Raw genomic sequence first — 27,275 nt, 5'->3', positions numbered from 1 at the left:
CTAGAGATGGTTGTGCGTGAAAATCCCAGTAGATCAGCAGTTTCTGAAATACTCAGACCAGCCCGTCTGGCACCAACAACCATGCCACGTTCAAAGTCACTTAAATCACCTTTCTTCCCCATTCTGATGCTCGGTTTGAACTGCAGCAGATCGTCTTGACCATGTCTACATGCCTAAATGCATTGAGTTGCTGCCATGTGATTGGCTGATTAGAAATTTGCGTTAACGAGCAGTTGGACAAGTGTGCCTAATAAAGTGGCTGGTGAGTGTATATATAATATTCCTACATATTTTAAGATTTCCTACATTCCTTGAGGTTGCATAAAAAAAAAGTAGTTCCACAGGTTCATTCTGATATTTTAGTTTTTGTCACAGACTTTTACAATCCTGCTCTGAGATCTGTTCCTGTGTTGATCTGGCTGTAGAGACACAGTCCACTTCAGACAAAGTTTGAAAGAAGGCGCCTCTTCCACTCTGATTTAGTTTACTTGCTTAGTTTTGCTAAATTTCTAGATGTCTATGGTGATGCTATTTGATCCCATATCGACACTCAACAATTGAGCTTATGTTGTTTGACATAAGTCCTAAGATGTTCTTTAGTTTCTGACTCTGGGAAAAACGGTAAGATTCCCCAAAACTACAGTATCTCTGAACTCTAGTTTAGTCTCTGTGATCTCCTTTTGACAACTAACGTCATATTTTTTGCTTCCATTCACTGAGACTCCCCTTAAACAGTCTGTAGCCCCCCTGGGGAGGTCCACCAAACTCGCTTTGCAGTATCTCTAAAATAAAGACGTACACTTTAATGGTCTGTCTGGCTTCCTTTGTTAACAGCCCTTTTCTTGCCGTTATTATAGCACTATATTGTTTCCTGCAGTGCGATATTGTCCAAATAATGCTCCAGAACTGTTTGTTACAACACTGCTTTTATACAGACGGGTTTGCCAGTACTCAAACGTTGTTTAGGAATAGTTTGCAGCACATTTCAAAGTTTAATTTACTGCCACTGCTGCAGAACTACAGTTTGTTAACCCATTATTTGTTTCCTTATTACTAAATTTTACCTTATTTTACCTCATTCAGTTCAAGTTTTCAAACTTCAAGGTGTTTCAAAACTGTAGGTGAGTTGTGTACATGTATATTAGATTTCTCCAAACATACAACTCTGGAATATGGACTGATGTCATAAAATTTGTTCAGGGTTTTACAAAGTTATCCAGATAATTTTAGCTCTTTAGTGGAGAATCTGTTTGGAGGCATTTTATCCAAAACAATTATTGTGACACATCCAGCGGATTTAGTATTTAAGAAGCTTCGTGTTAACAAATTAAAATGTTCATTTATTGAATTAACTCCAAACCTATTGGTAAAACAAGAACAGATACTGCATGGTAGGGACTAGTGTGTAGGATATAGAGGCAAACTGTAAATAGAGTCCCCTCAGTGTCACACACTGAGTGTCTTTTCTTGAGCTTCATCTTCTTGACAGCTTCATCTGCACAGCCGAGTTCCTCTGGACTGTCATCTTCTTCTGGTTGGTGATGCTCTCGTTTTGTTCCTGTAATCTTAATGAAGCAAAAATCTAAATTTTGTGTGTGAATCGCTCTTAGTCTGGCCCCTCTCCTGAGACCAGTTTGCTTTGGGACACCCGACCAGGATGACTCCAACAACAACAACAGGTCCCAGGGTCACAGGAACACGCAAACCTCTCCACCACGATAAGGTAGCGATTCTTGGAGAGGACAGTTTATTGTTTTCAATGTTACATTACATTACATGACATTACATGACATTACATTTTACTACATGACATTACATTTTACTACATGACATTACATTTTACTACATTACGTTACATTTTACATGACATTACATTACTTTACATTTTCCTACATTACATAATATTACATTACTTTACATTTTGCTACATAACATTACATTAATCAACTACATCTTTATCTTGTTCTCCATCTTCTCGATGTCAGAGGAGGGGGAGGAATGTCGGCACCTTCGTTATCACTGAGGACATCCTATTCGTTAGGTTCGTCATGTTCGTCCTCAGTGATAACAGTGATGTCTTCTTCATCGACAGGATGGTCTACAGGCCTCAAAACAATCCATGATGATGAGGTTGTTGTCATCTCAAACTTCTTCGCTCATGTGAACCGATGAGAAGACCAAATCACCAAAAAGCAGAAGTTTTCATCTGACGACTCCTCACATCATGATTGTCATCGGTCTCGTAGCCATCCATGTCGACTGAGCTGACCTCCTGTGTTCAGGACTCTTCTTCAGAAACTCCTCACATCTGACTGGAGTCTTCCACCTCCAGTCAGACGAAAAGATTACTCCTCCAGTGTTCCCTGGCCTTGGACTGGTTTAGATACATTACTAAATTACATTTTACTACATTACATTACATTAAAACATTTTACTACATACATTAGCATTTATTACATTTTACTACATTACTAATTCATTATATTACATTTTACTACATTCATTACATTTACATTACACATTACATTAGCATTATTACTTTTACTACATTATTCATTACATACATTAAACATTTACTACATTACATTACTCATACATTACATTACTACATTTATATACATTTACACATTACATATTACTTTTACTACATTACATTACTTACATTATTACATTTTACTACATTATACATTACACATTACATAATATTACATTACTTACATTTTGCTACATAAATTACATTACATATATTACATTACATTTTACTACTAGATTACATATTACATTTCCTACATCATAATATACATTACTTACATTTTGCAAACATTACATTAATAACTACATCTTTATCTTGTTCTCCATCTTCTCGATGTCAGAGGGGGGAGGAATGTCGGCACCTTCGTTATCACTGAGGACATCCTACGTTAGGTTCGTCATGTTCGTCCTCAGTGATAACAGTGATGTCTTCTTCATCGACGGATGGTCTACAGGCCTCAAACAATCCATGATGATGAGGTGTTGTCATCTTAAACTTCTTCCTCAGGTGACGTGCAGTCACAAAAGCAGAAGTTCTCATCTCGACTCCTCATCATCATGATTGTCATCGGTCTGTAGCCATCCAGTCGACTGAGCTGACCTCCTCTGTTCAGGACTCTTCTTCAGAAGACTCCTCATCATCTGACTGGATGCTTCCACCATCAGTCAGACGAAGAAGATTACTCCTTCCAGCGTTTCCCTGGCCTTGGACTGGGGGTCCAGTCCTCATCACTGTCCTCCTGCTCCTCTACTGGAAACGCTAGTACCAAAGGGGAGGAGGTGGGATCCTCGATCTGCTTGAGGACTCAGGCGATGATGTCACACTCCCAACATCATCGCCTTCATCGACTCATCAGCACCCAGAGGAGACAGTGATGTGGCCATCGTCTTCATCTGAGGAACTGATGCAAAAAAAGGCTCTGTCATCATCTGAAGAGCTAAGGCCAAGGAGCCTTCGCCTTCAGATGAAGAACAGAACTCTGAGAAGGCATCGTCCTCATCTGAAACTGGAGAGGGAGTCTTGCCTTCGTCGAAGAGCCTGAAAACAGGGACGTCTTCGTCTTCGTCAGAAGAGGTGGATCCCTCGCCTCATCCGAAGGGATGAAGTCGGGTCCACCATCCTCTCCATCAGAAGAGGCGACTCTCGTCTTCATCTAAGAGAAGAAGTCGGGTCACCATCCTCTTCGTCAGAAGAGATGGAGCCCTCGTCTTCATCTGAATAGATGAAGCCGGGGTCACCATCCTCTCCGTCAGAAGGAATGGAGAGCTCGTCTTCATCCCTCCAAACGAAGAAAAGAGCACCATCCTCTCTCACGAAGGCGAGGACATCTGCAGGAAAATATTAAAAGAAAGTTGAGTTTAAATTTCAGTTATAAAGTTGTGAATACTTAAAAAATAGTAATACACAAATAACAACTTAAATTGCATCTGTCATAACGGTGTGTGTGAGAGTGGTACCAAACATGGACCGTGCACCATCAACATGCAATAAACCTTATTACAAAAATATCAATTTGGTTCAACGGCAACAAGTTGTCTTGCCCAGTCTTCCTACAAGCACAAACATGACGACTGAATCGCAAACAAGACGAAGCAGAGACAAACCAGACGACATCACACGCCTACCGAACAAGTCGTGACCGAACAGAGGTGTTGCAGGAGAAATTTTAAAACCGTATGACAAAGATAAAAGGTTTACACAAAAATCTAGGCCAACCTCTGACACGTGATGTAAAAAAACAGGATTTGCACTTAATGAAAAAGTGAAAAACCCCACATGCTCAAATCTATTGTAACACTGGTTACTCCTCATGTTAACAATAAACTTTTAAGTTAAATTAGTTTCAGGCTGTGGGCCAAGCAAACACACAGGGACATTTTCTTTAACACAGACCAACCATGTAATACATCATTCACTCCATATCACTCCATGATTGTTAACAATCACTCATATTACAGGTGTACTATAAAATATAGTTCCTCTTTTAACTGAAGGAGCAGATTACAAATAGTTATCATTAATTAAATCAATCCCAAAAAAAATAATCTAATCTCACAGATAAATCTAATTTCACACTATTGTTTACAATATATTTTAGTTTAGTCCATAAAAATGATTGATTACGTGAGGAACTTTAAACGACAACAGCTCTGTGTACGTTTAAACCAGGTGAGCTCTGATTACGCATGCGCGTTCAGGCGTTACCTGCTAAAAGTTCAATCGTCTCCATGGTGATAAAAATGAACATTCGATGCGTTTTATGAAAAACTTGTGACTTTAAAAAATATTGTTTTCACTCAAAATCGACAAAATTAAAACAAATACAAACATATATATCAAAATAAAAACGTCAGTACATCGCTGCACTGTTGTTAAGATGTTTCCCGAAGTTTTAAAGCGAAACCAAACTGTGTCTCAAACATTTTCCAACTCGTCCACTTTTAAATCACACAGGTTCTGCTCACATGTTAAATAAGAATAAGAAGACATTGATTTAAGTGTCTTACCCGCAAGAGCGTCCAGCGCAGGCAGGTCCAGCGCAGGCAGGTCTCCAAACAGCAGGTCCGGCGGAGGCAGGTCCAGGTCCGGCTCCGGCAGGTCCAGCGGGGGCAGGTCCAGCGGGGGCAGGTCCAGCGGAGGCAGGTCCAGCAGGGGCAGGTCTCCAAACAGGTCCCTCGGAGCGGGGGGCGGTCCGGAAGGAGGCATCTTTCCCGCAGGTGTTTTCTCTTCCTTCGGCCCTTTTCTCCTTCTCCTCCTCCTGTTTCTTCTGCTCCTTCTCCTTCTTCCTTTCCTCTTCTTTTCTTCTCCCCCTTCTCCTCCTTCTACTGCCAACTGTAGATAAAGCTGAAAAAAAAATCCTTCTCCTTCTCCTCTTCCTCCTTCTCCTCCTTCTTCTCCTTCTCCTCTTCCTCCTTCTCCTCCTTCTTCTCCTCCTCCTCCTTCTCCTCTTCCTCCTTCTCCTTCTCTTTCTTCTCCTTCTCCTTCTTCTCCTTCTTCTCCTCCTTCTCCTCCTTCTCCTCCTCTCGGTTGTCCGGTTCAGGTTTTCCACGCGGTCAGTCTTTGCAGCAGGTTGACTCCGGGTCAAGTTCACGAGCAAAGTGAGAACGTGCGAAAGGTCAGCAGGCCTTATATATGACCTCGTCTGCACGTGACCGTTCTGTTTCCATGGCTACTACTGACGCACGCGCATATACAGTACGTGTGCGTGTGTGCGCGTTAAAGATGCTAAATGATGACTTTGTGATTTTTATTGTTTCCACAGCTGTGATGTGCATGAATCTGAAATGTATGAAGCCCCAGAGGCCTGAAGGATGATTTTATATTGTCCGGCCAAAGTCATGACTTGTACAGGTTGTGCAGACAGCGAGCAATATGTTTACTTGTTCTTACAACATGTATATGTTTCTATCACTGAATAATTGCTCAAATAAGATCAAAACAAGGCAATAACTTCAGCACATACATATCTTGAAAATTAAACATGTACAGTCAGTAGAGTCAGTCAGTAAATCTTATTCTATTGGTAGATATTTTTCTGTTTTCTGATGTTTTTGTTTGGCCTCATCATCTCTTTTATGGTGTTCATTTTTAAGATGTAAGTGTGAAGAGTAACTTCTGATTTTACCCTCAGTTATTAATATTTTTAAAATAAATAAATATCTCACCACTTCATTTTACTTTTTTACTTTTTTTTTTTGTAACATTTTTTAATTCATTCAATAATGGCACAGGTTCGTCACATTGTGTATTATTATTTACGTTTGAGAGGAATGCAGCATTGCTTGAGGTAATTGTTATTAATAACCATCCCAGGGTGAAACGTCCTATAGCACCATACTGTTCTCATCTTCTCTGGTACATATTTGTCCCAGACAGTCTTCTCAGTAACTCTGAACGATGCAGAGAAAGATTAGTAGGCATCCCTCCACAGTCCTGCCCCGCTGTATGCAATTGATTTCTCTATTACATGCTTGCTGTAAGTATAGCGTGCAGTCTGGGCACTCACAGTAATAAGACCACACAGGCCCTCAGACAACACTCACCAGCAATGCCCCCCCGGATTACGCAATTCTACTGCAGTGCTGATCCTTATGAGCTAGTTTAGACCCAAGGACGATACAGTAGAGGTGAAGATGATGTGTGTGAGAGAGAGATGCAGTGGACAGGATAGGGCAACTCAGAGGGTGAGGGAGAGAGAGGGCTGGACGAAATTGAGAGGAGAAAAGAAACGGTCGCTCTGATCTTTACCTGGATATATAAATTTCAGTTTTCACCGGAGGATCTTCATATTTATAGGCTTAGGAACATGTTTAAGCGTGCAATGTTTGAATTTCAGAAATGAATCCACTTAATGCATCCATTAATCTGTTCCTTTACAGTGAGGACCTCTGCTGATGCTCCTCCACTGTCTAAATATTGGCCTTACTCTCCTCTAGTTCAATACAATGACTCAAAAAGTTGATGAGGTGTAAAATTAGGGCGTAACCAGCACAGACTCAGACTGGTGCCATCTTCTAATAAAACGTTGTAGCCTCTGATGCAGTGGGATTTAACTGCCTTCCAATACTGAGGATGTTTATTTCTTACAGTTTCTTCATGGAGAACCAGTACCCAGATGAAGCCAAGCGGGAGGAGATTGCCAACGCCTGTAACTCTGTCATTCAAAAACCAGGTACTGAATCGAGGCCTGTGCTGCTCAACTGTCATGTTAAATACTTGATTTGAACTTGAAAGGATCTGATTAGTTAGCGGACAACTCATTTCAATCAGTAATTACATTTAGTCACTGATCAAGTAAAGATACCAAGCATGTGTTGTTTATAGGTTTTTGAAGCTCCTTTAAGGCCCAGTTTGTGGGAATTGGTGACATCTAGTGTCAACCACCTGAATATCACTCACCTTCCAAGTGTGTTGGAGAACAATCCGATGGCACGAAGTGTTTGGTTTGTCCGTTATGGGCTCTTGTAGAAACATAGCAGACTCTGTAAAAGACAATCTGTTCCCTCTAGATGTAAAAAGCTCACTCCAAAGTAACCAAAACACAACGATTCGTAATATCAGGTGCACTAATGAAAGCATACTTACATATCTGCCACTGTAAAATAAATTGTATTTACAGATATGAAGTGTAGATGGATAAATCAAAACACAACATTCACTAGTATTCAGTAGTTGTATTTACTAGAACAAATGACCTTGACACACTCGCGTGTTATCTTATTTCTAATGAAAGATTTGCGACGCAACGACTGACGGACTTGGACGTGCAGTTTATGTTTCCCGTGTTTCCACCTCTTACCTCCTCTTCCCTGTCTGACACAACCAGAAGCTGCCATTTTGGAAAGACATGGAATTGAGGTGCCAAGTCCAAGCTGCCACTCCAACGGCGAGGAAGGAGAGATGCAAGAGTTCGCTGATCAGGTGAATCATCGATTCACAGAGCAAGTAAGTCAGCTTGGTGCCACTTAACCAGTTGCTTGAACATAACCGACTACTAATAGTAGGACTCGTTGGTAAATTCTCCTCCTGCTCTTTCAGGCACACTCAATAAGCAGAAAAAGAAGAATAAGCGCGGTGGATAACATAGTGTGCGCTTTCAGGCACACCCAATTAAATCTTTGAATAAATATTATATTTTAATATTCAGTTAGGATATTATCAGCTAAATTGAAAACCTGGGATCATTTTATGTTTCTATAATGTTATCCTAAATCAGAATAAGACACAGACGGAGGAAGTTTTTGTAAAAAGGCCCAAGAACTGTGTAACTTCAAAACCTACGAAATATAACAATATCTGAGGACTTTCTTTCTTTCTTTTTTTCCGTCTTTGGTGTGGGAACCAGAGCACCTGGAGAAAACCCACAAAACTTGATGTTATCTTAGTCCTCCCTCCTCTTCTTCCACCTCAACCCCAGAAAGTGACGGGTTCTCTTCCAGACAGAAGGTGGTTGTGCTGTCCTGTCTGGAAGATTTCCCTCTCTCTGGGATTCAAGGGCCAGTGCAGGACTGATGGTCTCCTGCTGCTGGCACTGCTTCTCCTCAGCGACTTTAGCCTCCTTTGGTTGCTGGTTGTCATCACGGCCGGTGATTTTTTGGAGAGCCTCTCTCTCAGCCTTGAGCTCAGTGGGGAGCTTCAGGTTGAGTGAGATCTGAACACTAAGCTGAGTTTTTAGCTCGTCCAGCTCTCTCCCAAAAATCTTCTCACTCTCAAGGGCATTTTGCTGCAGGACAGTGATCTCCTCTGCCATCTGTTGACGGATCTTTGCGGTGCTGAGAGTTTCTGGATCTGTGTACTTCTTCAGTCTCTCTAGCTCTCGCCTTGTCTCTTTTTCTTGTTGATGATCCTCTCCTTCAAGGATTTCTGTCTCTTCAGCTGTGCTTTTGTTTCCTCCAACTCTTGGTTGAGTTGGCAGCTGGTCTCACAAAAGCACCCACGTACAGTCTGCTCTTCATCGCTCCTCTGGTTACCTCTGGGGTTCCTCGGGCGCTCCATTTTCTTTCTTTGGCTGGTAGTCAGTCACAAAATAATGCTTGTAGGTTGCAGTTGTAGATCTCTGACAAACAGTTATATTCTGTATCAGTCGTTTGTCTCTTGCAAATTGTCCTTTCTCGCTCACTGTGGTTTCACGTTTTGAAAGGTCTGAAATGATCTGACTGACTGAAGAGCCGTGGCCTGGTGGTGACGTCATGGATACTACATCCATTGTATACTGTCTATGGTCTGCCTCAGAGTATGACGCTGGTCTGCACCATGGTGCAAGATCATTCAGTTATTAAGTTACATGAATGAGCAAATAAAAAAATGTCATGAGAAATATTTACTATTTAGTTTCTTTTTCACATTTGGTACAGGAGGGTGAGTAGATTGTGTTAAAATCCGTGACTGCACTGCTTCATTATTTACCCTCATCACGACCCTAACAAGGAGTCCTGGACTAATTTATCTGGCTCCGGATTTTCAGCCAGTCAGTTTGATTACTACTGATGACTACTTCATTGCTGGGTGCCACTAAATCCTACACACCGGACCTGTAACAGATTTTCTTTCACCCCTTACAATCAAGAAGGTCTCATAACTCCCAGTGGTGGTCAGGAACCAGTGTTCTAGAAGACTGATGGGTTATTACACAGGCATCCATGGTTCCCAGAGTTAGATAAACTGATTTTTGATAAGTGCTATGTTGGCTAATACATGAAATTGCACTGTAGAAATAATAAATGTATGTTCACAAACAAACGTTTTAAAGGAAAAACCACTGTAAAAGTGAGTTATGGGGCCACAACAACTTCAATGCTTTTTGGCATCACTATGTTTACATATTTAGGATTTATATTTATTATATAATGTGTTTATTTCAAACACACAACTTTTTTTTTTTTTAAAGGATGTTTTGCTGTGTTTATAAATGTGCACTGAAAAGAGACAAAAAGTCTTTATCTGAAGGTTTGGTTTTAGTCAAAAATATGGTCTGCACTGCCCTCAAGTGGCTCTCTGCTCACACTAACACATCGGGCTAATAAAGTTATATTTTATGTGCATAATAGACTTTTTATATTATGTTATATTTATTCTTGATCGTCTAAGGTGTATAAAAGGTGCCAAGATGGCATCAACATCTATTTGTCTGGTCTTTCATTGACAAGTTCCGACCTTGGATTAAATTTTGATTTAGTTTCTTTTATTGTTATTGATTTAACTTGAGCTCGACATTTTGTGTGTATTCTTGAACTTGCAAAGGATCTGTGACAATGGTTATTCTGCCTTGTTTTTTATTTATCATTTTTACCTAAGAACTTTAACTTTATCTGTGGGGTTAACAGAAGTTCAACATTATACAGACCTGATCTGACTGAGGAGTGACAGTCGCCTCTGAACTGAAAGATCCTCGAACTCAGATTTTTTTGTGGGAGGAGAATAACACAACAACCACGCCAACCATTTTTGGTTTATAGCAATGTTGTCTTTTATTCTAATTTCCAATAAACAGAGAATATATCAGTCCCTTATTTGTACAAAAATACCTGAACAGGATACAATGTAGATCCAGGAGCCGTACAGACAGAATGAAGCAAAGCACAGTGGGGTTATCTGAAAAAAAAAAAAAAAAGATTACGGTTCATTTGCTCTTTATTTTTCTTTCCCTGAAATGTTTATTTGACTTCAGCTTATGATGACTTCAACCTAAAAATAAAACCTGTCAACACTGACTCAGTTTCACTTGCACCTAACACCGTGAGTCGCCAGAGTCGACTGTGGGACTTGTGTGTGTGATGTTGACCTGATATTAAGATTTAGTTCCAGTAGGATTATGTTTCACGGTTACAGCTAACTGTAAATGACGGATGGCAACTAAAGGACTTGATACTCTTCACAAACAAGAGGCACCTGCTGCAAGAATAGGCGTAGTTAAGAAAAAGAATTAAAAAAAAATTGTTATGCACCTTTAAAAATCAGAGTAAATGGACATAATGAAACACACAACCTTCTTGAGCTACAGCGTATAATTGCACTACTTGCGATGAAAGCTGCTAAGAATATCCCCAAGGGTTTAGTGTTGGTTGGTTGGATGGTGTGTGTGTGTGTGTTCGTATGTGTGTGTGTTTAAGGTTAACATCCAAACATTTACCGCCTTGAAACTGAAAGTAAACGAGTGGATTCAGACAGACATATTCGAAAGATGTGATTAAAAAACGAAACAAAAAAAATGGCATCAGAGTTGAACGCTGGCGGAGTTTGAAGACTCCGACAGCCTGTCAGCTTATACACGCAACTGATGTTCAGAAATTTGACACGCGCCAAAAATCCAGTTTGATCTCTTAAAATAAAAAATAAAAACAGCTTAATTTAATACTGTGTATACTGTGGTATATTCTTTTTTTTTTTTAATATATATATTTATATATATATAAAATGTCATTTTGTGGCAAACCAAAGAAAATACACAATAATGTCAATATACACACAATCAAATAATGGAAAAGGACAAAATAAATCATTCTTCATTTACACGGAGTTATGAGCAAAAGCATAACGCCCCTTACATAGTGATCTGTGACCTAGGTACAGTGTTAGATCTACATCTTCTCCATAGCTTCACATACTTAGAAAACAAATGATACTGTATACTGGTATATTCATATACTTGGGCTTGTGTATAGGATTGCATTGTAGCACAGTGATTAAAAATGGAGGGAGGAGGAGGAAGAAGAGGGGACGGTAGCTCGTCCCCTGCTGACCCATAGCGATGTGGCTTTGCGTCCCCTCACTGACAAGACAGGAAAAAACCTCAACTGAGGACTGGGGAATGCTGGGACACCTCCAGCCAAACACCTGTCTCCTCTAAATCCACGGCTTCGCTTCACTTTACTCAACCCTTCCTCTTACTGTCTAAAAAAAAAAAAAAAAAAAAAAAGGCAAGTTATGATAACCAGCAGACTTTTATCAATCCTGAATAGTGAATATAACAGTCTGGCCATCCACATACACACACATCCACACACACACATTCGCCACGGGGTCATAGCTTACAGGCTGGACACAGGTGGGGAAAAGGGGGGCGGGGGGTTCAAGCATTATCCAATCCCTGGAGAGAGAAAGAGAGAGAGAGAGAGCGAGTCTGCCCTGGCTGACTAGAAAAGGCCTGATTGGTGGAGCACAGAGCTGGTGAGCCAGTCAAGTCATCTGTCGAATGGTGTGGCAGTGGCTTGCGAGTCAATAACAGTACTTGGAGAAGAGTTTAGTTAGCCCGGCAGAGAGTTCGATGGCCTCGTGCTAACCCTTGTTTGGAGGTGGAGGTGGAGGTGAGGGTGGGAGGGATGTAGGACGACGCTAAACAGGGTGTTATGTCACGTTTAGCTCTTCATTCACGGGTCACACGACAGTTGGAGAAGTCTTTTCTAATGTGCTTCCCTGCTGTATATTCCTACAAATTGTCTTTTGGTTGGTTGTGAATGTAAATATAATTGTCTTTCAATGCTACCACTGGGGGGCGCCACCGCTGGACATCAAATCACACATAGGTTAGTTTTTGTGATTAGGTGTCACAGTCTACTTTTTTTTGGTCAACAAACTCTTCCTAGTATACCTGCCCTGTCTCCTTTTCACTTCATCTCCCAGAATGCTTTTCAACAACATCAGAAATATGTTGTTTTCAAAGAAATATTGGCCTATACCCGGAGAAATTCAGCAAGCAACCCAAATTATTATACATTTGTCGATTTTCTTGATTAATCCGTGAATCGTTTGGTCGAAAAAAAGAAGTCAAAAACATAGGTGGCATCTTCAAATAGCTTTTTTTTGGTATAAAACCTGAAGATACTCAGTCTAGTGTGATGTAAGACAAGAAAAAGCACTTCTGAGAAGCTGGAGTCAAAAAATTGTGACTATCCAAACATCTATCAATTCATTTTCTGTTGATTAAACCAGTTATTTCAGCTCTAAAATGATTCATGAACGCTGACTGATCACACACCTGATGGCTGCAAGGCATTCTGGTCTACCGAGGCTACTGCTGGTGTGGAAATGGTTTCCTCCAAACTTTTCTCTTTGTATGATTGTGACGGGACTGACCACAACCTGATGTTGACCACTGATGCTAGCAAACTCCCATATATCTGCAGAAATAAAAATAAATACAGCACCCGACAGGAAAATAGGTACAGCAATGCGAGGTTGCATCATGAGTACTCGTTTTTCCTGAAGCGTGTTCAAGTGGATTTTTACTTGTTGTCATTGTTTGACATTTTGGGAAATCAATGAGATGATCGTTGACACTGTCATGTCTTTAGTTTGTTTGACACAATCAGAGAGGAGATGCCAGATCACACATATCTAAACTCCTTCCACTCGTGGTCTGTGGGGTAAAAAACCAACCCTGTTTCCAGTCTTTATGCTAAGCTAAACTAACTAGCTTCATATTTAGCGCACAGACGTGACAGTGGTATTGATCTTCACGCTTTACTTGCATTTCCAAAAATGTTAAACACAATCTTTCACACTCTTGATGTTATTCCACCCTCTTCAAATCTGTATGTGCATTTTAATATAGCTTAGATTTTAGATATCATACACAAGGCTCACAATTTTCACTTAAGGCGAGTGACTCTCATTCGACTGTATATTGACGCGCCGTCGACTGAGTTCACATTTCAAGTCATTTGCTCAATTCCATATTAAAACAATGGAAAGAAAAAAACGGGAGTGCTTTTTGTTGATTTGTCTTTTTCTGGCGTGAGAGAACAGTGAACAGTGGTCAGAATCCGAACGTTGACAGCTCCAACCCATCGATATCAAATCAAGATAATTAAAAATGTGCAAGCAGTGAGCTCAGAAAAGACTTAGGGAAAGAAAATGACATTCAAAGACAAATTCACCAACAGATTTAACCCTTTAAAAAAAAAAAAACTGAAATGGTAGAAGCTCGGGGTTGGACACACTTTTCAGGAGTCTTATTTAACAGTCTTCCTCCTCTTCCTCGTGGTCTTGAGATGCTCCAACATTCGTTTTTTTAAGTTGCTTCAAGCCACACAGAGGTCCAAGATGTTCCCAAACCTGTCTGAAAGGCACTGCATAATCAGCCGTGACTCTCTTTGCTCCCACGCCACTGTAATCCAATCAGAACTGGTGGAAATTCACATGCATGCTTTCAGAGGGTGGAGGAGGAGTACGAACGGAGAGCAGGCAGCTTCATTTAGCTAGAGAACAGCTGTCGTCTGTCCGCCCGGGAGTGCAAAACTAGTTCTGCATTGAATCAACAGTAATAAAACAGCATTAAAATGACATCAAGTAATCAACTCTACAAGAGAGGCTTGTTACAGCCTTCCTGATAAACATTCCTCTGTCCTTTCAGCAAAACCCTCGCCACTGCTCTGCTTCTCTTGCCTTTAGCTACTTCTCTTTTCTCTCCCAACTTTTCTCTGAGCTTTTTTTTTTTTGTGGAGATGTGGAGATGCAGGATCGGGGGTTGGACCAGGGGGATTGTGGGACAGGACACAGCAGAGAGGCCACGTCAAGTCCGCTCAGGTGGTGGTGGTGGTGGTTGGGAATCGAGGGGAAGGGGGCAGGGTGTCAGCTTATCCAGACTGGACTGCACAGGTTGAGAAAACTCCTGGATCGAGTTTGATAAGACCCAGAGAGGTTCCCGTCCATCCCTGATGATCGATGAGAAAGTTAGAGGGTGGCGCTCCCCGCCCACCTCGGCAGTGAAAGGGCGAGGGTGGGGCGGGCGCCACAGCTTATCAGGCCTGGAGGATGAGGGAGGTCTGGGGTGAAGGGGGCTGAAGGGTGAGGGACTCTGAGGGAGGCATCCATGTGGGACAGACCTTAGCCGTCTCGTGTTTTCACAACATATGGTCTCTCTCCAGGGTCATAACGGCAATGACAAAACAACAGAGTCTCCATGACAACATCGCAGGAGCCGGGGGACTGCTGGGCCCACAATCTGCAACGCTTGAACTGTCCGAACGGTTTCAAACATCCAAACAGCAGTAAGGCAGAAAAACACACGAGCTTAACACGGGGAAAGCTAAACCTCCACCAACGCCGGCTCCTGCTGAGTTGTTCACATCCCCGAAACTTGACTTAACTTTTCTCTATCTCCTCGACCTCATTGCGTTGGTGAGGGAGGGGCAGATGGGGTTGGGATCTCAGGGTGAGAGGTGTGCAAAAAAGGGGGGTGGAGGTGTCGGGGGTGTGGAGTGTCACAAGGCCACGGCGGTGCAGGGGTGTTTGAGCTTGCAGGGCAGCACTCCTCTGTTGAGCTGGTAAAACTCCACCAGGTGGATCAGGTCGGTGAACTTGGTGGCGCCGTCGTCGAGGCTGAAGAACACCTGACCGTCCTCCTCGCACTTTAGACAAGAACCAGAGGGAGGAGAGAGGACAGTTAACCATCACATGACAATAATACATGTTAACTTTTATCACTATGAGCTACTGAAAGAACAGGTAACGTCATCAGACAGGGGAGAGCAGAGCAAATATGTGTCTAAACCTGCCAGTCAGTCCACTACTTTGGTCCAGACTGAAATATATATAACTATAGGATTGGCATGAGATTTGGTACAGCCATTTGTGTTCCCCTGAGGATGAATCCTACTGACTTTGGTTACCTAGACCAGGGGGTATCAAACTTTTTGAGGCCAAGGATCCCTTACAGGAGAGAACATTTTCCAAGGACCCTCTTATTATCCTCACACCGATTCAAAAATGTTAACTGCCATTTGTACCTGAAGACACATCACACATTTTGGGCTTTCATCGTTGTTCTCAATAAAACCAAACTCGAGGTAACTTTCATTATTTTTTCTAAGTTTAGCTGGTTTGCATCACTTGATGAAGTGGACAAACTTAAATATGTGTCCATTGTGCAAATTAGATCAGCTGTGGAAGCTGGAAGTGCATCCCCCGGTCCCGAGCAAAGTGCTATGTTTTGATAAATATCTTGCACATTGTACTGTCAACTTTTGCATGCAACCTGGTGAATACTAGTGCGCTTGGCAAAGGCAAACATGATTTCTCCTGCCACTGCCCCAGCTGCGGAAAAGGAAAGAAGCTTTCCTTTCAAAATATGACCAAATACAAAACTAATGACATTCCCGTACATGTACTTTAAACTAATTAGCAAATATTAATATGCCAACAAGCTAAAGTAAACTGTTAGCACTGTGACTGTGTGTGCCCTATTAGCATGTTTATGTTAGCACTTGCCTCAAAGTGCCGGTTTGCCTGAGTACAGCCTGACAGTGCTGTTAGAATATCTGTAGACTCAGTCTCATTAAAAGGCATTCATGTCTGCACGGCTCTGCATGCTTGCTTGACATTATTACTACCCATTTTCCAGTTCTCAAAATTAACCACAGCTGTTGCACCTGTACGGTTTGTCCTTACATCGTCAGAAATCCAGTATTAGGCCAAGAAAAACCTCAGGAAATAAAACCAAAACTTTCTGCATGGCTAGATACCTCTAGCCGCAAGAGAAAAAGTATGTCTCTGTTGTAATTTGGGTTAACAGGCCCTCTTAGCCATTTCAAGTAAGTTTCTGTACTGTAACAAAATAAATGAAAACAGATGACTGCCTGGGAGGAAGGAAAAACCCATTTCAATCTTAAAAAAGCATGGCATGCTTTGGAAAATGGTTGGTAGCGATGTTAAAGTGAGTGAGTCAGGCCAGATGAATGTTTAGTAGGTTTTACTATGAGATTAAACTGTATCTCAGAGCATTTAGAAACAAACAGGTGTCTTTGCAGGTGATGCCGACCAGCTGGCTTTTGTAACAGGGCTACAACATGAACATGTGACTATACTGTATAATGTGACTGACCGGTAGGATCTGGAAGTGCTTGATCTTCTGGTGGTGGCACAAGGTGAGCACGAATGCCTTGGGATTACTCTGACTGTCCCGCAACAGGAATAATCTGACACACAGAACATTGAGAGAGAAATGATTGAACTGTTTCATGAAAATCGTGACATATTCATCCTGTAAATCCATTTTTTGGTGGTTTTGATACCGTTATGTTTGAAATGCTTGATGATACGCTGCTGCATGAGTTGAAACAGCTGTGACTCTTTGGAAACTTTATCTTAATCCACTGAGTAGCGGCTGGGATGTGTGGCTGATTTTAGACACTGACATTTCACATATTTAAGATTTTCTTGGCAGCAGTAATGTCTCCATTTTTTCCATTTTTTATTCATGCTGTCCTAGTTTAATAAAATTTCTCTTAACTCATTTCTCCTGAAGTTTTCAGCTGCACTTCAAACACACAATATTAACCATGAGATAACAACTCCTAAAAGTGTAGTCAGTGTATTTTTGCTCTTACCCGTCTACTTGGCCTTGTTGTATGATCATTTTGTGGGCTTCCTCTCTCATGATGCGACCATGAAACCATACCTGTGTCCTGTGGATCACTGAAAGATACCCACACACATAGTTGAGTCTTTTAGTTGTGCTGCGCTGCAGTTATAGTCTGAACAAGGTGATTCATGCTGTGTTTGTTTTTGGTTTTGAGGTGAGAGTACCTGTGCTCAGAGAGGATGGGTGCAGGGTGCTGGGACTCCCCAGGACATTCATACGCTGGCTCCGCTTCTGTGTGGAAAAAAAAAGGGCAACATTTACCATGAGGCAGCAGGTCCATTCATCTTCTGTAACCTCATTAACCAGCATGTCTTTGTACTGTGGGAGGAAGCCAGAGAACCCGGAGAGAACCGACGCAGACATGAAACATGCAAACTCCTCACAGAAAGGAGGAGTGCTTGCTGTGAAGTGACAGTGCTAACCACTGCACCACCGTGCTGCCCAAGATAGCAACGAATCAAACAAAATTCCTTAAAATCAGCTCCTGTCTGCTCTCTGGCATGATATAGGGCAGCTGTGGCTCAGGAGGTACGGTGAGTCATCCACTAATGATTGTGGTTTGCTCCCTGTCCTTCAGCCTGCATGTTGAAGTGTCTTTGAGCAAGATACTGAACCCCAAATTGCTCCCGAAGACTGCGACAACAGTGTGTGAAATGTTAGCTCCCAACACTAATTTGGAGTAAAACAAAACAAATGAGATGTCTGTTGTGATTTTTTTGTTGTACACTGTAATGCATCACAGTCACCCACGACTAAAAAGACAGAGTGAGCAGCTTTTTTCCGCTTAAGCAGAGCAATGATCTCAGCTACAGATAAGTGGAACTGCTGCATTAAGGAAAGGGATGCAGGGGTAAGATAAAGTAGTTCAAATGGAAAAAGTGTTCTGCACAATGTTTCCATGAAGGAAAGAAAGAGGCTGCAAAAAGATATTGGTCGAATAATGCTCAAATGACTTGTGATAAAACAGACGGTATGATCGGGAAAATCAGGGAGAGTTTAAATACTGTAGGAAATGATATTTTGTGTTAAACACATCAAACAATTGGAGCTTCATGTTTGGACTCAGACTTCTTACCCTCCAGGTCTGTCCCTCCTCCAGGGCAGCGCTCTGGGCCTCGGCGGGGTTGTCGATCACGCGACCGGTCCGTCCGGAGAAGTCCATGGCGACCAGGGAGTTCTCGGATACACTCCGCTGTTAGGAGACGTGGCAGGGTGGGAGGGGAGGAAGGTGGAGGGGAAGGGGGGGGGGTGGGGGGGGGCACAAGGATGGGGGTTGGGGTAGGAGGGGGTAGACAAGGGGTTAGAGGTCAAACAAGCCAGACACAGTCACTGGGGCATGACAAATCCTGTCTGCACAGAGACCCACTTCAGTCAATCCACAAATGCCCCTCTGAGGAAAAGCACAAGCCTCGCCTGGCTCTCTGGCACTCGAAAAGGAGAATTTGCATGATATATGACATATAATATAACATTAGTGGGGGGTGATGGTGATCCTGTTTGAACCGTGGATGATGGGCAGGATGATAATAGCTGTGGTTTGTGTCGCGGGGGTCTTTAGCATTTGTGTTACGTATTCATTAGCGAGACAAAAGTCCTAAAGTTGAATTTGATAGTGACACTTTACAACATTCACTCAATCACTTGGCCATAGAATTAAATCTTTCTCTCACAACATTTGGTGCCTTAATCCTTTTAAAAACTGCTACAAATTTGACTTCATGAATATATTTGTTTTTCCTCTCACTCCTCTTAGATCATGGAACATTCTTCAGTTTGTCAAGATGCACAAAGTTACGAGCATGATACATTCGCTTGATTCGATTCAACTCATACTACATATTAAAATTTTCTATATTTTCTGAAATGTATTACTTTTTAAACTGTATCTTCGTCCATGGGAACAGTGGTGTCAAGATCTATAAAATCTGTGAATTATAGTATTCAAATTATTCTTTTCAAAAAATCAGTCGGTCAATTAACAGAATATCAATCTTAAATATTTTGCCAGTACACTTGAAAAGTCACTTTTCTTTTTTTAAAAGATATTTTTGGGCATTTTCTGGATTATTGAAAAGTAACAGCTCTAAAGATGGATAAGGAAGGATTAAATGTAGGGGAGAGAGACACAGGCTGGAATCAAACTTGGTTTGCTGCAGTAAGGACTTTTAGCCTTCATAAATGGGGTCTACCAGGGCCCCCCCAAAAAGGCACTTTTTTAAGCAAAACCTCAAACTACTCTCTCGTCCTGGTTCTCCAATATGAAGGTTTGCAGTTTAACATTGTAAACTGTAAATATTTGTGCTTTGTGATTGTTGGTTAAGTCCTTAAACGCACTCTGTAGTAAGTGTGTAATGCCAAAAAAGTTTAAGTACAAACTTAAACACCTCCTGGGGTGAGGTGATTAATCTTTGTTAAGTATGCAGGTTTCTGTTTGCTGAGCATTATGTAAATGTTCACTCTTCTAAATAACTCTGGGACAAGATGCCTGACCTGAATGTGGAACATAAGCCTTTCACGTCATTAACAAAAGTTCAACAGCAGCAGTGATTGTTTGAACTGAAAAGTGATCCCGCACGTGGTTGTACGTTTCCTCTTAAGAGGAGCGAGGCCACAAAGTGAACTGGTTTCCAGTTCACCATCAGCTGATTAATGGATCAATCGGGATTGGTCTTGGCTGAGTGGGGGCATTAGAGCGGGGGTTGTAAGAAGGTGATGTCAGAGAGCAGATCCTCACCACAGGCGCTGAGAAAGGCGAGAGGTTAGACTTCCTCTGCTGGGGAACGTTGTAGCTCTGATACAGTACAATCCCATACTGTGAGGACAGAAGAGAGGAGACACGACATCAACTCGTGTTGACCAAGTGCTGATAAATTAATTCACGTTAACGACATATGAAAGTAAATGAAGTACTTTGAGCAGTCTGAAGGCGGTCATCCAGCAGGTCCTGCTCTGTTCGTCCTCGGCACACAGCATCTTTAGCTCCTTACAGTCACTTCTCACTTTACTGGGCTGTAAACCAAACAGTGCAACATTTAATCAATGCACAGATCAGAAGACTGTCAGAGTAATTAGCCTACAGAGTTTTTATGATCACTTTTAAAAAGGTAGGATCAATCATTCTGGAGAAAGGTCGCTGGTTGTTGAGTCTCACAACACAACAGGTGGCGTTCATGCTTCTGGGCCGTCAAATGACGATTATTTGGGTCGGTGGCTCGAAGTTAGATGATATTTGAGTCTCAAACGCCATCTGTTGTGTTATGTAGCTCTCTCTGAGCCACTATATTTGCTTCCGATTTATGTCGATCTCACCTTCAAAGCAAGATGATGTAATGTGTCTTAACAATGGCCATTGTGGACATAAATGGTATTAATAAGTGATAAAACAGTGGCACTGTAATGGAGTATAACAGTAACAGAACTAGAGAAGATTCATAAAGTTAGAAAACTCACTCACAGTTACACAGCAGTATCTCTCTTAACTTTCTATAAGCTACCTGGTCATACTGTACCAGACCAAGTAAAGCTGTGGCTGCTCTTGGGTGTATTAAATCGAACAAGCATGTTTTATTCCTTATGAAATCAACTTTTACACTGTAAAAGGAAGAATGTGTTACTTCTTAGCTTTTAGGGACGACGACGCGCTTTAACCGCTTTAATATGACTGTACTAAATAAACTGGTTTGACGGTAGTCAGAGTCAGCTCAGCTAGACAAGACAAGAGCAATCTGTGACTGTACTACTTGCCTGTATACTCATTAAATGACATAAAAGTGTATTTTCAAACTTTCCACGTTCCACGTTACTCTAAAAAGAGTTTTTGTTATAGTTATATATTAAGTGTATATAATGGAGTCAGGTTTGCCATCTGAACTATCTTAAATAATAAAACATCTGGATGAGAGTGTCCTAATAACAGCAAAAGAGAAAGTGGAATGGACTTGGCCCATTTTAAACATCTTCACATTAACAATAAGAACTTTATTTGTAAGACAAATGCCATGAGACCTCTGACAGTCAATAAATGTGAATAAAAACTAAATAAATTACAGTAAACCAGTAAAAACGTTACCAGAATCACAGCACAGACTCCTTTTGCCTCCATCAGTAACAGGAACGTTAGACACACTGCTCCTCAGATGCAACCCCGACCGATAAATTAATTCATGTCACCATAGCAACAATCCAACCACCCCCAGCCGCCAAGTAAAATCCCTTACCAAATCCTGCACTGTCACCCCCGCTGACAGCATCTGACACGCCATGGTCTAGTGTGTGTGAGTGTGTGTGTGTGTGTAAGAGCGAGGTGAGGGGGTTAGACAGGCCAGATTCCCTGTACCATCCTGGCTTATCCCACTGGGTTTATCCCAGATCAGCGGGTGACCCACCACAGATAACTCCTAGAGTGGGACACAGTGCTGAGTGTGTGTTTGAACCCCCGCTGGGTGGTTTTAACCTTTGTGTCCTCTGATACACACACACACACACGATACAATATACACAGAGGGGAAGCAGGTGCATCTGTTGCATAGTGGCTTCATGAGATCACAAAACAGATCTACCTCTGATTGACTGATGGAGTCTATATGAAACAGTTTAGAAGGAGCAGGTGTGTAGGATTTAGTGGCATCTCGTTGCCGATTTCAACCTCCTCGTCCATTCTTAGCTAGTGTAGAAACATGGCAGACTCAGCCTCCAGCAGTGGATTAATTGCATTGCAGAGGCTGGTGTTTTGTTGCGTGTGTTACCTTGATGCAGAACTGGTAGTCTGTGGGAGCGTTGTGGAGTTTTCTGCCTGTGATGATGGTGAAGATGTTACTGTCCTCCAGATCTGACAGCAGCTGAAGGTGCCGAGGCTCCTGTTGTTTAGTTGTAGGGAGGCAAAAAAAAAAAATATTATTTAAGACTGCCTCAAACAACAAAATGCAAAATTTAAAACTAAGAAGTCGAGGTTTTCTTCTAACTTAGGAAACTATCCCCACCACATTTATTCTCCTTCATTCCATCAGTCAGTAGTAATTTATCACCTTGGATGTTCCTTTAGTCGAGTAGTAGAGCCCGGAGCGTCGCAGGAACATGTAGAGCTTCTTCCAGGACTTGCGTCCAGGCTCCTTCAAGTACAAATAGCCCTGGATCTCTGGACAGCTGCTGGAGTTCAAAAAGTTCTGCAAAAAACACAAACAGCATCTATTGGGAACATTGTTTCTGCTTCTAACATGTCCGTAGATGTTGTAAAATCCATCTTAAAACAGTGACTGTGTCCAGAGATCACAGTAGCAACACTGGATGAATGTAATTAGCAGATTTCAGGAAGTGTGTGTGTGTGTGTGCATGCATATTTTTGGACTACCAGATGTCCTCACAAAAGATTTAAAAGATTCCTCCACAGGGAGAGAATCTTCCTGCTGTCAGGATTCAGTTAGGATTAAATTAGAGTTTAAGTTAAGAGTTAGGGAGTCCTGACGTGTGTGCTATTCAAGATGTACCGTAGATGTCCCTTCACTGAGTCATGGCCTCACCTGTAAGAGCTGTGACTGAGGGATTGAGCCATCAGACTCCTGACACCAAGCCACCATCTGCTCTGGAAAAAAGTTCTGGATGGAAAAACACACAGAAAGAAAGAAAGAAAGAGAAAGAGAGAGAGAGAGAGAGAGAGAGAGAGAGAGAGAGAGAGAGAGGCCGACAATAAGTGAGAGAAAGAAGCACTAGAAACCACTTAGTGCATATGCAAGCTCAGAGTGGGTAATGTTTCTCTATGCAGAATACGTCTCTTTCCGTGTGTGTGTGTGTGTGTGTGTGTGTGTGTGTGTGTGTGTGATGAGCACAAGGACTCCGAGACAAAGTGGTGGGGGCGAGAAAGAGAGAGAGAGGGCACTCCAGCCTGGGAGTAGATGCAGTATGATCTCACCCGCTGATGTAATCCCCTTTAGCCAGCAGCGCTACTCTTAGCGTGATTGACAGGCCGTGGCCAGCACTCTGGTGTTTTACTGTGCTGATTACCACAGAGCTGAGGTCACCTGCTGGCTCTGACACACACCTAAATCACCACGGCAATAATGTCACCGTATACCCGGGCCGGTGCGTAACGCCGGAGCCCCACGCTTCCACATCAGCAAAAAGATGCCAACACAAAAAACAGTTATGATAGACAGGTTTGTGTCCTTAAAACGGTGAGCAGCTTTGGAGTCGATATTTTAGCTCAGGTCGTTACCCAAAGAGAATTTGAGTGAGTGCAAAAGTGAAGTGTAAGGAAGAAAAAAAGAAATGAGCCAATGTTTTTACTGCTTTGCAGTTGGATGATAATTTACTCAAAGTCAACAATAACATTTAAATATTGTTTTTCATGAGCGCTGGCTGCCGCCATGGTGGTTGTCCTACCTCATCGGCAAAGAAAAATCGTCAAAGACGTGGATCATTGGCGGACCTGAATCAGGCTGTGTCCTCAAACGAGCCATCTCTAAGCGGCCACGCTGTTAATTATGCATAACTTTAAGCCTTAATATAATTTGAACAGGTGAGTTAGAAAAAAAAAAATCAGACTCAGTACAGTTGTCATGAACGGGAAAATTAGCTATAGAGACCAAAAACATTTTTTGTACCAGGCTGAAATGTTTATTTCTGCTGTGAAGTTGGACATTTTAACATCAGAGTGTATAAAGATGGACTCGTTCTGTAGCCAGCCTCAGGTGGCCGTATGAGGAACTGCAGTTTTTGGCACTTCTGCATTGGCTTCACTTCACAGCCATGGAGGTTACCCCTTGATCGTAACTAACTAATTGGTCTGTAATCCTGAGCTTCCTCAGTTACACATAGGAAACATTATACCAGCACGTTAGCATGACATTTAGCTCAGAGGACAGTCAAAGAGCCTCACATAGCTGCCTATCATTGAAAAGGTAAAAATATAATATATTGAGGCTTTATTACCCCGCCTAGAAAGAACTATTCTGTTGGAAGTGCTGAGTGCCTGTCATTTTTGTCTGAAACAATGAAATGTAAAGGTTTTGAATGTCAGCGTGAAATTTCAGCTCCAATCCAAAAATACCGAGGCTGAACGGAAGCTGTGTGTGGGTGTGTGCTAATCTGAAGCAGTCACAGAAATTAGTTTCGTTTTTTGGGTTGTTTTTTTTTTTTTTTTTAGGGATGCGAGACACTCACCAGGGGATTCCTGAAGAATTCATATTTGGCATAGTTCTTCCTGAAGAGGAATTTACTGTCGCTGCTCATGGAGGCTTGAACCTGAACCACCAGCTCGTGGTCCTCCAGACATCTCTCTGTATGGAGGACACAGGCACACAGTGTTAGTCAGCTTTCAGGGATGTAGCAGATAAGATTTTAAAATCAGTGTACGCTGCTTTAGGGCTTATTCATGTGTTCAAAATGTGAATATTGATTGAAATTGGGTGAGGAAAAATCTTTAACAACTTTAGTTTCACTGTTCTTTTTTAGGGCTGGTCTGGTGCATAACAAGCAGCTCTCTCGCATGCATTTCCTCACTCTCGCTTCAATTTTTTCTTCTCTTTTTAATATTGCAAGCATATTCTGAGATGTCCTTGTCACTGGAGAACCTTGTTTAATGTAAACGGTTTTGAACAGTGTCCTCTAACAGCAGAAGAACTTTTAAAATGTGCTAAAACATGAAATCTACTTGAAAAGTTATCCAGTACTAGTAAGTATCTGGGTATTTTTCAACACAAACTGGTATAAATTAGAAAGAATTAGCACTGATTGATAAACACATGAGATCACAGTTCACCCTCTTCCTTTATTTACCACAACATCAGCCGGCTATACTATCCGTGTATACAATGACACAGCAGGAACAAATCGCCTGTTACTAAGAGACGAAGAAGGGAGTAAGAGGTTAAATGAGGAGGGGCTGTGAAAAGAAGAAGCACAGTGAGGCAGGGAGGGAGGAGGTGAAGGTGGAGAGAAGTGGTATGAGATGGAGAGGGGTGGTGGTGGTGCTGGTGGTGCTGGAAGGAGGAGGGAGGGCATTGCAGGAAGATGATGTCATGTATTTAGGCTGATTGCTGAGAGCGGACGAAGCCATAAGCAAAGTACAAGCCACAGACAAACACACAACCACACATTAAGAGCTCACACAGGCCTAACCTGCTTCATGTACACCACAGAGGCCCAATTACTTTCTCTATGTGTGTGTGTGAAGTGTGTGTGTGTGTGTTTTCTTTCTCCAAGCTGAAGGCATATGATCTCACAGTGAGGCAGATTAGAAATTGATAGTGACAGGATGTTCTAGTTCTGCGTGGACACACACACACACACACACACACACGTGAAATGATAGCAACCAGGATTTAGCACTAATTCTCCCGTCCAGATTAACTCACAAAGTCTTGTTTTATTAAGACAAAGGACATACACACACACACACACACACAGAAACAAAACACACACTCATACATATATTTTGGTGGACTGTGGTCACTTTTTTTGCTAAAAATGTTCCCTGGCTGCAGTTTCAGGGTGGAAATGTCTGACTTCTTTGTGAGTGTGTGTGCATGTGTGTGTGTGTGCACCCGCTGGCTGCAAGCAGGGGAATTTCCTGTGGAGGGTTAAAAACAGATTGATTGGCTAGCAAGGCTAGGGGCTCGTCCGACGGAGAGCCGCCATTGGTTCCTCTCAGGTCTGGTATGACGCTTTAGTCCAGGCCTCTCCGCCTCCCCCCCCCAACCCCTCCCCCGCCTCCTCTTCCTCCTCCTTCAACCGCCGCCTCGCCACCCCCTTCCTCTCCTCTCTCTGTCTCTCTTTCCTCTCTCCCTTCATCTCCCTCTTTTTCCCTCCCTCCCTCTCTTCACCTCACATTCCATCTCTCCAGTGCACTTTTTTCCAGAAACGAAGATCAAGCAGCAAAAGCACAAAGCAATCCTTTGACTCTAAAAATACGACTCAGGGAGTAGGAAAGCCTCACCGATGACAAAGACAGACCTGGAGAAAGAATAAATAAATAAATAAATAAAAGCGTCCGAAGACGCAAAGCATGAGTCTTGTGTTTTTCTTCTTCTTCCAACCCCCCCGTGAGTGAATTATTGGGAGGGAACGGGCATGCGAGCAGAACATGGAAAATGCTTAATCCTACGACCACCACGCCTCCATCCCCGAGCTGTATAGAAGGCATACAAGCGCTCGTGCCATGCCTAAGTGAACATACACACTGAGGGTACACACAAGAGAGTATACCCACCCATGCAGAGACACACAAAAGGGGGTATAGACACAGACTCACACATATAAGACTGAAACACACCTGCAGAAAAGGCTCTAAGAACCCACTACAGACAAACATAAAGAGATGTAATGAAAGGTAAACCCTCCACAACTAATACAAAGTTCTTGGACATATTTATCTATCACAGTCTGTGGTGTAAAAAAAAAAAAGGCTAAAGAACGACCTGACCTTTTACTGAAAGAGAGCAAAAATGAATGCTCTGTTTGTAAAATATGATAATGCAACAGATTTTGGCTCAAATTAGTGGTCGTTAGCCTCACAGGAAGTCTTTTCATAAACTGAGATGCACAAAAGTAGAATTTATGTCAATTCCTGCAAAAAAAAAGAGCATGAATATCGACATAAGTCGTGTGTCCAGTATATATAGATAAACACACAGGTCCTTACCAAGACCAAGGATGGGGTGGTGCTCCACCAGCGTCCAGGCGTTGTCATCTAAACAGTGGCTCTTGTAGACCAGGAGCTGGCAGACGTCTCTGGCCGTCATGTCCGCTGGGATCTCCACCACTTTACCGGCCCCATCCTCACTCCACACCTTCACAATCTGAAAACACAAGGGGGATAATGATGAGAAAATGTTCATAAGTGCAGTGAAGGTCATGTTTTCACAGACTGGAGAAAAGTCTAATAACAGT

General features: G+C 42.1%; 3 protein-coding genes across 6 annotated transcripts in view; 1 reads left to right on the top strand and 2 right to left on the bottom strand.

The window, feature by feature from the left end:
- Positions 1-3,682: 3,682 nt before the first annotated feature.
- LOC113747345 (wiskott-Aldrich syndrome protein family member 2-like) lies at positions 3,683-5,351 on the bottom strand. The gene is made up of 2 exons (XM_027286931.1): positions 5,041-5,351; positions 3,683-3,861 (listed from the first exon to the last, which is right to left on the bottom strand). The coding sequence occupies exons 1-2, from the start codon at positions 5,237-5,239 to the stop codon at positions 3,683-3,685; spliced, it is 378 nt and encodes a 125-aa protein (XP_027142732.1). The 5' UTR covers positions 5,240-5,351.
- Positions 5,352-5,459: 108 nt separating this feature from the next.
- Positions 5,460-27,275, top strand: part of LOC113747265 (homeobox-containing protein 1-like) — a 29,707-nt gene continuing 7,891 nt past the window's right edge. Inside the window, exons 1-3 of the mRNA XM_027286341.1 lie at positions 5,460-5,648; positions 7,123-7,205; positions 7,860-7,978. Coding sequence (XP_027142142.1) covers positions 7,130-7,205; positions 7,860-7,978 — 195 coding nt within the window. The 5' untranslated portion in view covers positions 5,460-5,648; positions 7,123-7,129. The remainder of the gene's footprint in view (positions 5,649-7,122; positions 7,206-7,859; positions 7,979-27,275) is intronic.
- LOC104937108 (growth factor receptor-bound protein 10) overlaps positions 11,929-27,275 on the bottom strand; it is a 42,005-nt gene continuing 26,658 nt past the window's right edge. For all 4 annotated transcript variants that reach the window (XM_010753260.3, XM_027286340.1, XM_019253409.2 and 1 more), the window contains 12 exons: positions 27,028-27,184; positions 24,549-24,664; positions 22,910-22,984; positions 22,418-22,555; positions 22,139-22,249; positions 20,304-20,402; positions 20,128-20,205; positions 18,469-18,585; positions 17,558-17,624; positions 17,359-17,446; positions 16,854-16,947; positions 11,929-15,381 (listed from right to left, as the gene is read on the bottom strand). In XM_010753260.3, the coding sequence (XP_010751562.1) occupies positions 15,235-15,381; positions 16,854-16,947; positions 17,359-17,446; positions 17,558-17,624; positions 18,469-18,585; positions 20,128-20,205; positions 20,304-20,402; positions 22,139-22,249; positions 22,418-22,555; positions 22,910-22,984; positions 24,549-24,664; positions 27,028-27,184 (1,287 nt within the window). In that variant the 3' untranslated portion in view covers positions 11,929-15,234. The remainder of the gene's footprint in view (positions 15,382-16,853; positions 16,948-17,358; positions 17,447-17,557; positions 17,625-18,468; positions 18,586-20,127; positions 20,206-20,303; positions 20,403-22,138; positions 22,250-22,417; positions 22,556-22,909; positions 22,985-24,548; positions 24,665-27,027; positions 27,185-27,275) is intronic.

The sequence above is a fragment of the Larimichthys crocea genome, chromosome XIII (assembly GCF_000972845.2).
Source record: "Larimichthys crocea isolate SSNF chromosome XIII, L_crocea_2.0, whole genome shotgun sequence".
NCBI classification, from domain to species: Eukaryota; Metazoa; Chordata; class Actinopteri; family Sciaenidae; genus Larimichthys; species Larimichthys crocea.
The sequence above is the reverse complement of the archived record's forward strand: the minus strand, read 5'-3'. Positions and strand labels throughout refer to the sequence as shown.

Bases quoted from the DNA above. Each gene is read 5' to 3' on its own strand.
- LOC113747345 (XM_027286931.1), bottom strand. From the start codon at position 5,239: ATGCCTCCTTCCGGACCGCCCCCCGCTCCGAGGGACCTGTTTGGAGAC. The intron at 3,862-5,040 runs GTAAGACACTTA...ATTTTCCTGCAG, and splicing joins TGCGCTGGACGCTCTTGCGG to ATGTCCTCGCCTTCGTGAGA.